The 12437-nt window shown below is 34.3% G+C and overlaps 1 protein-coding gene across 1 annotated transcript in view; it reads right to left on the reverse strand.

Moving 5' to 3' along the window:
• The window catches only part of LOC145039065 (disease resistance protein RML1A-like), a 16461-nt gene extending 5101 nt beyond the window's left edge, over window positions 1-11360 (reverse strand). Inside the window, exons 1-2 of the mRNA XM_078987207.1 lie at window positions 10700-11360; window positions 2230-3358 (exon numbers count right to left, since the gene is read on the reverse strand). Coding sequence (XP_078843333.1) covers window positions 2230-3358; window positions 10700-11226 — 1656 coding nt within the window. The 5' untranslated portion in view covers window positions 11227-11360. The remainder of the gene's footprint in view (window positions 1-2229; window positions 3359-10699) is intronic.
• Between the last annotated feature and the right edge of the window lie 1077 nt (window positions 11361-12437).

A 12437-nucleotide genomic window follows, 5' to 3' on the forward strand; every position in this document is an offset into this window, starting at 1 on the left:
ACTAAATCTAATAATTAATATTTTACAGTTAATGTAAATGATAGAAATATTTTCATTTGAAACTCTGATGCATTTTGCCTTTCACCATATTTATTTAAAACTCTCATTACTTTTCAATTTTTTTTAATAATGATTATAAGCTGGTTAATAAGATTAAACAAATATCAAACTTAAAGTGTAATCATATATAAACTAAATTTCAATATTAAAATAATATATTTACTTCTACTTATAAAGTCATATTTTTTTTAACTTTTTACACATTATACTGAATTTATTAATTTTAATAGATTATTTGATGTAAATCATTATCATTTTAAAGTTATAACTTTTGAACAATTTGTATGAAATATTTAAATTATAAATTTAAATATAACATTACAGGACCAACTTAAATACAAATTTTAGTTTAACTTAAACAACCCATATAATAGTTTGTAAATAGTTAAAAGTGATAAATTGTAGTGACTTTTTAGTAATGATTATAATTTGGTTAATAAGGTTAAATAAATATCAAACCTAAAGTGTAATCATAAATAAACTAAATTTCAATATTAAAATGATATCTTTACTTCTACTTATAAAGTTATGTCTTTAAGTTTTAACATATTATATTTAATTTATTAGATTTAATATGTTGTTATATGTAAATCATTATCAATTTAAAGCTATAATTTTTGAATAGTTTAGACAAAATACTTAAACTGTTAATTTAAATATAACATTACAGTGTCAACTTAAATATAAATTTCAGTTCCACTTAAAAAACCCAATGAATATTTTTTAAATATTAAAAGTTATAAATGATAGTCTTAAATACAAAAACTAAATTATAATCTAAATTTAACTAAAATATTTTCTAAATAATTTGTAAAATCGTTAAAAGTCTTCAAATAAGAAGTTTAAAATAACTTACAATAACAATAGTTAAAAATAACTTTATATAAATGATTATATTATTACCTTTAAAATAAAAAAACAATATCTGATGTTCTAAATAATTATAATGATAGAAATTAAAACATTAAAAAATAAATTTTTAAAAATTAATTAACAATAACAAAAACTATTAACATTAAGCCATATATTATTTTTAATTTTATTTATGAGTAACTCGATGGTAAAGTCATTCAAATTGTTAAGATTATACAGTTATAATAGATGTATATATTATCATATAATTTAAAATAATTAATATATTATATCAATTTAGTATACTAATTATTATATCAAATTTAACCACAACGTTATTGTTATATTTTAAAAAACATACATTTGTAAAGATTTCAACTATATTGGTGTTTCTGCGCAATGCGTGAACATTCGCCTAGTTAATACTATAATATTAATGAAGAGTTGTATTATAGTGACACTTGGCAAAAGAAGATTAAAATTATTCATTTATTAGAATAGAGATTTGTCGCTCTAACGCTCCTTTGTATAGGCGCGACGATAGAGTTATAATCATAAATGATTAATTATGCAGCGCCAGCCGTTTTCTTTCCCCGCCAGACCTTCCCCACCACCACAATCACCATCGTCACTACTACCACCTCTGCCACCAACCGACCCCACTACTGCCACCTCAGTCACCTCTACCACTGCCACATCTTTCACAACCATTTTCTCCATCACAACCACCATAATTATAAATGATTAAACACTTTAAAACATGGATACATGTATAATCATTTATGATTAAGAATACATGGTTGCACCGGTACTTTGGAGTGTGAGAGTGAAAAATGAAAAATATATGGTTGAGGTTGACGTTTAAGATCTCTATTTTTTTTAGAATCTCAATAGAACCGTCCTCTGTGTGTGTGTGTGTGTATATATATATATATATATATATATATATATATATATAATATTTTAGTAGAATATTTTTAGGTTTTTGAAATATTGGTTTATGTAATATTTAATAAAATATTACATATACTATATGTTTATGAATAATATCTTTAGATAAAGAATAATTCAACGATATTTTTTTTGGATGTTAAAAATTAAGAAAATTAATAACATATGTTCACAATATATATATATATATATATATATATATATATATATATATATATATATATATATATATATATATATATATATATATATATATATATATATATATCTTTGTTTTTTTTCAAGTTTTGGCTTGCTTGTCTCTTTTATGTTATTTCACCTTGTGTTTTTTTAGTAGAGAACAATATTGGGACTATGTTGTTTTACCTTGTCTTTTTCTAACAAATCCAGGGATTCTTCATGATTCCATACACGACTTCGCTTCCATGGCTTTTCAGGTGATTCTCCGACGACTAAATCTCTACCCATATCCTGAACCAACTGATGCATCGCCAACACATTATATTTTTCAATCGTAAGAAGACATCTATCAATTAGCTTTCGGATCCCATATGATGTCTGGATACCGCATCCTTTTAATATTGTTTCTGCAACTACTCTATCTGTTCCAACAAAAAAACATGCAATATGCTTAAACAGTTCTTTGCAGTTCTCTGGTAATGTATCAAAGCCGATTTGTAGAATCTTTTTTACACCAGTTAAATCTACTTTTGCCTTCAACATTTCAAGGACATCATTCCATGTGGCTATATCTTCATTAGCTAATGACCTACCCAAAACTTCAAGTGCCAATGGATGTCCTACACAATACTTTGCAGCCCGTTGTGCTTCTTTCTCAAAACCTTTCATGGGATGAATGCTTCCAAATGCATTCCAACACAAAAGTCTAAGAGATTCCCTATCACTTAAGCCCCAAAGTGCAAGAATTTCATGTTCTGGAGGATATGGCATGCGAAACAATGAACACTTTTCTGTTATGGACCCATCTTTGGTTGTTACTATAATCTTACTTCCTGGATGAAACCCTTTTGTTCCAATCAACGCTTCCAGTTGATCAATGTTATCAACATCGTCTAGAACTAGAAGCGTCTTTTTCCTCAATAATGCTTTTTCAATCTTAGATGTGCTCAGATCTACATTATGTGGTTCAATCTTTTTTTTCTTTAGAATGTCTCCTAGAAGCTGTTTTTGCAAATCTAGTTTCGAACATGTCTGTTGTGCACATCTTCTTCCAATGTCCTCAACAAAGCTTCTTCTTTCAAACTTGTGTTCGTGCAATTTATACATATGTTTTGCAAAAGTTGTCTTTCCGATCCCAGCCATTCCCCAAATTGTGAGAATTTCAGCAGTTTTGGTTGATCCGCTTTTTAACCAGGAACCGATGGAAGTAATAAGATTGTCCATCCCAATTAGGCGTGGGATTCTCATCTGCAAGTGTGGCTCCAGTTTACTACTAATTTCATTCACGACTTCTTCAATGAACACAGTCTCTCGTCTGAAAATGAATCAAATTCGATCAACAAGACATGTAAATCAGATTAAATAAAAGTGATCACGCCAATAGTTAGACTTTGAATCATTTTATTTAAGTACGTACTAAGACCCCATGCATGCATTGTTGGATTGGACGGGACTAAAAGGTATATATATAAAAAGAGAGGGAGAATAGAATCTTGGACGTGATTCACATGTTATTGTTAGTGAAAATCATGATTAGTTAGGCGTACTTATCAATTTTTGTGTTGTGATTCATAAATTGAGAGAGAAGAAAGGTTATTTAATTTATTCATTGACATATCGCTACTAATGCATGTGGTCGCTTATAGTGTCGACACTAAAAAGTCCTTTTTATTGTTGAAGCAAATCTTAAAACCAATATTTAAATGAGTAAAAACTGTATTTGAGTTGAAGAAATACAGAATTGACATTATTATATAAAATTCTTAATATAAAACCCACAAGATATTAATGTCGTTACGTACAACATTAAGAAAATATAAAAGTAAACATAAATTAGTCATACTCACAAATCTCCTGCCCCTCATTCTCCACATCATCACCCCCAATATTATATTGTTGTGACAATTTGCAAATTTCTTGCTAAATGCCGGGTTTTTTTATAATAGCATCCACTAACGTCGAACCCTTATTTCTTGTAGTGTCTAGACGGTATAATGGTGTGTTTTATTATTATTTGTGCAAGTAAATATTGTTGCAGATCGAGTACAAATCTGAAGGGAGTTAAAGGAAGCTTTGAAAGGTTATAAAACACATCGATAAAGTGCATAAATTTATAACATATTGATAAAGGAACATAACGAAAATTTAGACTTTTTCACTTGATCCTGAAACAAAGCTGAAAAAGAAAGAGGGTTCATATAAGGAGTTTCCATAAATGGTAAGAGACTATTAAATCAAAATTCTTCAAGAACTTTAAGAAAATCTTCAGAGAGGATGGGTTTCGAAGATGAAGACAGAAAAGACAAAATCAGGCGCAACGATCCTGCTACTCGATGTAAGTTTTCCATTGCTATTTCATTCTTTTTTATTTCACAAGTTTTTATTTTTTCTGGAATTATGTCCCTCCTGTCATCCTCCTCCACCATTGTACCCGCCGCTCAAACCCTTGTCTATGTGGTAACTAATGTGTAGAATCAATTCAACTTCAAACCGACTGTAGATGGGTCAAAATATAAACTTTGGCGGAGAATTTTACTGACAATTGCAAAGGTGCCAAAGTTATGGGACATATTAGTGAAAAATCGAAACCCACCAGTGAAGATGATGAAGATTGGGATTCCATTGATTCTCGCATCAAGTCTTGGTTTTACTCTACTGTTGATTCCAATCTACTTTAGATCATATCACGTGATAATTGTACAACCAAAGATCTTTGGGATGAACTAGACAAATTTTTTCTCAACAAGAAAATGCCATGTATGTTGTCGGTATAGGTTACAACCCAAGAATAGACAAGAAAGTAGGTTTGGGAACAGGAAGTCTTTGCAACATCGTTACATCTTAAGCGCATTAGCTACTTGGGGTATAGAAGATGGTATAGCCAAGCTTGTTAAAAACTTGGTTGACAATGCAAGGATGGAGCAACAAGGAAAGACAGAAGAGTACATTCAGGAGGATAGAACACGGGGTGACGCTAACATCAGATAATGTCTTCGTAAGGTTTCTGATGACATTTCACAGCAGCTGTGAAAGTATTATGTTCCTCGGGGGTTGCTCCATACGAGGATGCTACCACGAAGGCATTGGAGGATAAGCATCCATACAAGCCACCAGCATCCATGCCAAGTACCATATGTTCAGTACCTCCCCTTGTGGTTGATATTGACAATGTCCTTAGGGGGCATTAAATCATTCCCTAAAGGAACCTCGTGTGGGGGAGATGGGTTGAGATCAGCTCAACACATTTTAGATGCTCTTTGTGGAGAAGGTTCAACAATTGCCAAAGACCTCCTATGTTCCATCACGTGTGTGATTAATTTATGGCTAGGGAGATACCTTTTGAGTTTGGCGGAATTTGTTACCTTAGCTCCTATTACACCGCTTCTAAAACCTGAAAAGGGAATACGACCTACTGCAGTAAGAACTATATGGAGACGTTTGGTTTCCAACCTAGCTGTGAAAGGTGTTAGTAAAGAAATGGTCAAGTATCTCAATGATTTTCAGTTCGGGGTTGAGGTGTCGGGTGGCGCTGAAGCCGTGTTACATAGCGCCAACATGGTGTTGAGTGAACGCCACAATGACGGGCTCTTTCCATGCTTACTATGGACTTCTCCAATGCCTTTAACCTTGTTGACAGATATGCATTAATTCATGAGGTCAGATTGAGATGCCCTTCTATATCCTTGTGGGTAGAATTCTTATATGGTCAAGAAGCAAGGTTATATCTAGGGGACACGCATATTTGGTCTTCTACTAGAGTTCAACAAGGAGACCCCTTGGGACCACTTCTCTTTTCCCTTGTGATGGACCTGCTCTTGCATAATATTAGAGATAATTACAAGCTTATTCTCCATGCATGGTACCTGGATGATGGCATACTTATTAGAGATTCTGAGGAGGTGGGCTTTCAGTTGAATATCAATAAAACCAAGCTCTTTTGGCCCTTGTATGATGGAAGGAAGCTGCATGAGGGGCTATCGTGGTTAGCATCGGGAGGCCGCCATTAAGGGTGAAACTTATCGGGGGAGCTCTTAGTAGAGATGCTAGTTTCATTAGCAACTTAGCCATAAAGAGAGCTGAAGGCGCTGTGAATTTGATGTGCCTTCTTCCATAATTGTCTGACCCACAGAGTGAGCTCCTTATACTTTGGTCTTGTATAGGTATTGCTAAACTTTTCTTTGGGCTGAGGACGTGTCAACCCGTTCACATGGAGGAGGCGGCGTTATTCGATAATGGATTACACGAGGCGATTGAGGACATTGTGGTTTGTGGTGGCCCCTTCTTTGGTGACTTACAGTGGCGACTTGCTTCCCTACCCATTTGGTTTGGTGGTTTGGGTTTATACTCGACAGTAGAGGCTACCTCATATGCTTTTTTGTTGCCTCAAGGGCCTAATCTTAGGTATTGCAAGACCACATCTTACGAGATAGCGGCATTTATGGTATGGATTCTAATTATGCTTGTGCCTTAGACTCTCTTCGTAACAAGCTTCCGGACATTGACCTTAGCAGTTTTACTACTAAAGACACCACCCCCCCCCCCTAAATCACAGAATACACTGGCGAGTGTCCTTTTTAGTAAAATTATCCAATATATGGAAGTGAATTTCAATATGACGGCTCGGCAGAAAGCAGTTTTTCGTGTTTACGTGCACCACATGCTTAAGATTTTCTTCTAGCTATCCCTATAGATGGGTTTGGCCAACATATGTCTCCGGTGGAGTATCGTACCATCCTCAAATATTGACTCATGATTCCAATATTCCCAGACGATAGGATATGTCCGATGTGCCACAAGGCATGTTTGGACTCTTTCGGCGAGCATGCAGTTCATTGCAAGGAACTCTCGGGTTTCAAATACAGGAATGATATGGTTAGGGATGTTTTGGTCGACATATGTAAGCGTGCTGGGGTTTTCGCCAAGAAAGAGGCTCCTGTGAATTTCCTGTCTGACCCGACAAAAGGAAGGTTAACACTTAGGCTGACTAACATTTTGATTTTTGGATGGGTTGGAGGGAAACACGCATGTGTGGACCTTATAGAGGTATCCCCTCTCGTAAGCTTGAGAGTCGGGGGTTTCACAGCGGGACAGGCCACATTAAAAGCTGCTACATGAAAGGTCACCAAACATGAAAAACCGTGCATGGAAAATCAACACACGTTCATACCATTTGCAGTTGATACATTTGGTTTCCTTGCGCCGAATGCGGTGGAGCTTCTTAGTATACTACAATGGATCATGCATAGCAATGTTATATCCCCTAGATCTATGGATGTAGTCTTCAAAAGAATTGGCTTTACCATACAAAAGTGCTTAATGGCGCAACTTGTTTCCCGTTTGCCTTTTCATTCGTTGCATGATGATAACTAAAAATTTGACATTTAAAAAAATATATATTTATATTACATAGTGCAGAAATTAGAAACAACGTCGTTTTTCCGAAAGCTATCCCGACGAAATGTTTTCGACATAGGATACTAAAACAATAATATCAATTTATTTATATTTCATGGTGCATAAATTGGAAAACGATGTCGTTTTTTGGACAACCATCCTGACAACTTGTCGCCGAAATATCATGTGGTAGGGATGAGCATTTGGTCCGAGGAACCGGCCGGAACTAGTACCAGAACTAGAGTCGGATAGAACCGATCGGGACGGGACTGGAACGATATTCTTATAGATTTTTGGAACCGGGAACCGGCAGAACCGACAAAAACCAGAAACGTATATTGCTATTTCTCGAGGGACGGTTCCAACATTGAAGACACGACACGAACCGATAGGAACCATAACACAAAGAACCGATGGTCCGATTCAGTTCCTAATGTCCACGAATTTCGGGTCACGGGCCGGTTCCGATGCTCATCCCTACCATGTGACAATTTGTGTGAACCAGTAAAAACAAAACAACATAGGTTACATAACCCAATATCGACAACTTGTCGTCATAGGGTTTTACCATAACAAAACTCAGTCGATCAGTTCATTTGCACATCATTGACTACACTTTTCTCTCTCAATCTACAATGACAAAAACCACGCCTCCAGCCACTCCCCTTCATCGGCGACGAGCAGGTATGATTCTTCGTCGTTCTTTTCTTCTCTATTAGTAATTGTTCAAGTTTTTTTCTTTGATTTTGGGGTTGTTTTTCCGGTTAGCTTTAGCATCCCTTCACCATCGTCAGCCTTTACCACGTCGGCCTTTGCAGCTTCTTTCGGTGAGCTCATTCCAGTGATTTAACGACCTACACCGGTAATTTTGAGGTAAGGTTCCGATTTAAGTTTGTGTTAATTTTTTTTCTGTTTTTTTTCTGGACGAGATGCAGACATGGTTGCGGAGAAGGTAGGAGGCCAACCTCCAACATAGGTCTGATTCCAAATGAACGAGCTTCCACATTTTCCCAATCTCAATCTCAATTCCAATTTGATGCATATAGCCAACATATGCAACAATTGTAACATCCCCCTCTGGCACGTATCACAATATTGTTCGCTTTAGGCTCCCGACGCGAAAACTTACTGAAGGGGTCACCCATCCCTGAATTGCTCTCGCCCGGGCACACTTAACTGCAGAGTTCTTATGGGATATGCTTTTCTCATGGCTTTAAAACGTATTGTGACAAAGAAGATATCCACACCCCTTATAAGAAAATGTTTCGTTCTCCTTCCAAGCCGATGTGAGATCAGGTGCAACCCACCTTCACCCCCAGGGTTCGACGTCACTGTCGAACACATCGACCCTGCCCTAGCTCTGATACCATTTGGCTCCCCGAAACCAACTATCCGCTAAATATTATTGATTTTAGGGCCATTATAAAATAATATAAATTATAAATTTATATCTTGGGGTTCCAAGTTTATTATTTAATTACTTTATTTCAAACAGGATGTTACAACAATACTTACAACAATATAATTAGTCATTGATGTCATGTGTTCCTAACTTCCAACCACCACTAATTTCACTTCCTAACTTTCTATTCAATCCCAACACACAAGGAAATGCCTCTCTACAATACAACGAAGCCGAGGGGAGGGAAGAAGAAGAAGAATGTGATGATGATGATGCTTGCTAGTTTGTATTAGTTTGAATAGTGTTAGTTATTGTATCTTATTTTGGTATGTAATATTAGACTTGAATTTGAACAATGTGTGTTTGTAATATCTATTGAATATCTGTATATTACATATGCCTCAAAATGTCTGGATTTGTTATAAAATAAAATAAAATAAAAGGAATTGTAAATTTATAGAATCTATAACAAATAAAAAAGCATACAGTGGCTAACACGAGGAAATGTTGTCGGCATAGCTTTTTGAATGAAAACGATTAAGAACATTTGACAACAACATGTCGTCGTTATAAAGCATACCTATCCCGACAACACGTCGTCGATATAGATTTGGCCTATCCGGAAAACTTGTTGTTGGTAAAAGTAATTAGTAAATTATGTTTTTCGAAAATCATCCCGACGGAACTTGTGCCGACTACACGTCATCGATATAGGGTGTACGTATCCCGGCGACAAGTTCAACTTATAGCTACAAACCTACGCCGACGACATGTCATCGGTATAGCCTATCCCGACAATATGTCGTCGACATTGAAGTTGCAATGGGGTACTATTCTTGTAGTGGCAACGATGATGTAAGACATAATCACAATCATAAAAGTTGCAAGGTTTTTAGAAACTAATGCGATTGGTACATATAATTTCTGTTTATAACTACAATCTTTCTAAAATGGGAAGATGATGTTTCTTTGGTAGTCTCTATGATGTTTGTTCTTTGTTTATTAACAAATGAATCTGGGTTTTTAAGCCCTAAATGGGATATTATCTCGATTAATGTTTTTTTTTTTGTTTTTTTTTTTTGTAGAAAGAAGATAAGGATCGAAGTAGTAATACGAAAAAAAAATGATTTGCTTTTTGATAATGATGGTTCTAAAAGTTACATGCTTTGTAGTTTTGTATTGATGTTTATTTTATGGTGAGTGAAAAAGGAAAATTTGTCTTCTTAATTATCTTATTGTTAATATACCGTTAAAATAAAATAAAAAGACGCCCAATTTTTTTAAAAAAAAAATTTGTGCCGTTAAAAGTAGAAAAACAACATTTATTTTATTAAGTATATTTAATTAGTATACCGTTCAAATAAAATAAAAAGACGCCCAATTTTTTTAAAAAGTTTTTTATGCCGTTAAAAGTAGAAAAACAACATTTATTTTATTAAGTATATTGTGGCATAAAGCAGTGTTGCTAAAACTCAAGTGTCATATGATTGCCAAGGTGCTTGTAGCAAAGATTTTTTGATTTTTAATTATACTTTTTCTATACTACTAAAAATCATTTTATTTGTGGTTTCATGTGTTTTAAAGTTTCTATTGGAATCTTTAAAACCCTTAGAAAGAATATGAAAATATTTCTTTTGGGAGTTGATCTTGAACGACAAACAGAAATATAGGATTCTTGAATTTCCGATTATCCGAAAGGTTTTCCATTTCACAAGACTTCACTAAGCTTAGTGGTTTGTTTTGTCACCATTTAGATTTGTACACCTTCTTACTCTCGTGTGTTTTCTATTAGACTGGAGTAATTGCTTTCACTTATTTTTATAAAAAGAATTTTGTGGAAATATAGTATGAATATTTTACCTCCCAGTTGCATTTTTTCCTATCAAATCAGCAATTTCTGTAAGTCCTTTCGTCCACTTCTCCAACTTACGAGCACCTTGAATTTTCTTCTCCTCATCCTTTTCGTTCTCAATCCTTTGTTTATGTTTAAACAACGCTTCTCCAAAAGTGCTTTCTTGCTTCCTGATATGGGTGGGCTCAACGTTGTAGAAGATGGGGAGAACAATATGGCCGAAGACCTTTCGTTGCTCAAGGATCATCACCAACTCGTCTAAACACCATGTTGAAGATGCGAAGTTCTTAGACAACACAATTATCGAAGCACAAGAGCTTTTTATAGCTCTTTCAAGCTCAGGTTTAAGTTCTTCCCCAGATTCAAACTCTTCCTCATCAAGAAAGGTAGAAATGTTTTCATTCACCAAAGCTTGGTAGAGGTGATCAACAAAACCAAGACGAGTGTCTTTCCCTCTGAAACTCAGGAAAACATCATACTTTGTTGTTGTTGTTGTTGCTGCTTCTTCTTCTTGTATTTCAGTGATAATGGCCATGGAAATTGGAAATTGCAATAGTATGTATGAAGCTGGGAATATAAATTTTCCTTGATGTTGCTCTTTGGTTGTGTTATATTTAAACTCAAGTGGAGCTGGTCTTATTTTGCTACAAAGTCAATGGTTGGCAGCAGCTTGTTGTCTTCTTTTGCTAATCATGACTAGCTAGGTATCCACTATATATTATTCTTGGCAATTGGAAAAGACAAACAATCATATGGTGTATGATGTTTAAGTTTTAGAAAATATTCAACCTTGGCTTTCTAAGGAGTATTCTAAGTCGTTAATAATTAGTTTGATAATTTCATTATAATATATGATTGTATTTTTTTAAAGGTGACTAATAACGTTTTGCTAATATTAAATAAATAATTTTTTCTCTGTACATAGTTTGCACTTCTTGATCAACTTTATATTATAACATGTTTTAAAAAAAGATTTAATTGTTTAATCATACAACAAAGTTTCAGTTTTTGTCCGAAATTTTAGCAGGAAAATGATTTTTAGATGAAGGCTATGTTTGGCGGACTAGCTGAAAAGCTAGTTGTTAGCTGAAAAGTTAATGGCTGAAAAGCTAGTTGTTAAATAAAAAGCTAGCTGATAGCTGAAAAACTAGCTGATAAAAAATAACGTTTAGTAAAACTAGCTGAAAAGCTAGCTGAAATATATAAAATTACATAAAAGGACATGTAAGAATATGTGTTTCTATAATTAATTAAGGGGTGTATTTGGAAAATTTTAAAAAAACTCCTAAAAAGCTAGTCTAAGTAGCTTTTCAAAAAACTAGCTTATCAGCTACTTTTTGGCTTACCAAACACGACAATATAAAAAAGCTTGAAAAATAAGCTAGCTTATCAGCTAGCTGTGACGCGCCAAACAGAGCCGAAATATGCAACCATGTTTGTGGCTTGAGGCGTTTTCGTTTGTTTGGGGTGAAACTTCAGTTGTTAATTAAATTTTGGTAAATTAATTTCTACTTTGTCTTTCCAATTGTAAGAGCTCGTTTTACCAATGACTCTAAGAATTGAATCCAATAGCACTCCATTATTATAAGAAACGTCATCTTAAGACATATATTTATTTGGTGTTCAAAAATAACCGAATCCGAATTTATCCGAAAATCGGATATGTGGTTTTTCGGCATTTGGTATGGGTAAGTAAACTGTTAAGATGTTATATGATCACAAATGACCAGATTGCCCCTAACTTAT

The sequence above is a fragment of the Lactuca saligna genome, chromosome 1 (genome assembly GCF_052625555.1).
Source record: "Lactuca saligna cultivar CGN05327 chromosome 1, ASM5262555v1, whole genome shotgun sequence".
In the NCBI taxonomy this organism is placed as follows: Eukaryota; Viridiplantae; Streptophyta; class Magnoliopsida; order Asterales; family Asteraceae; genus Lactuca; species Lactuca saligna.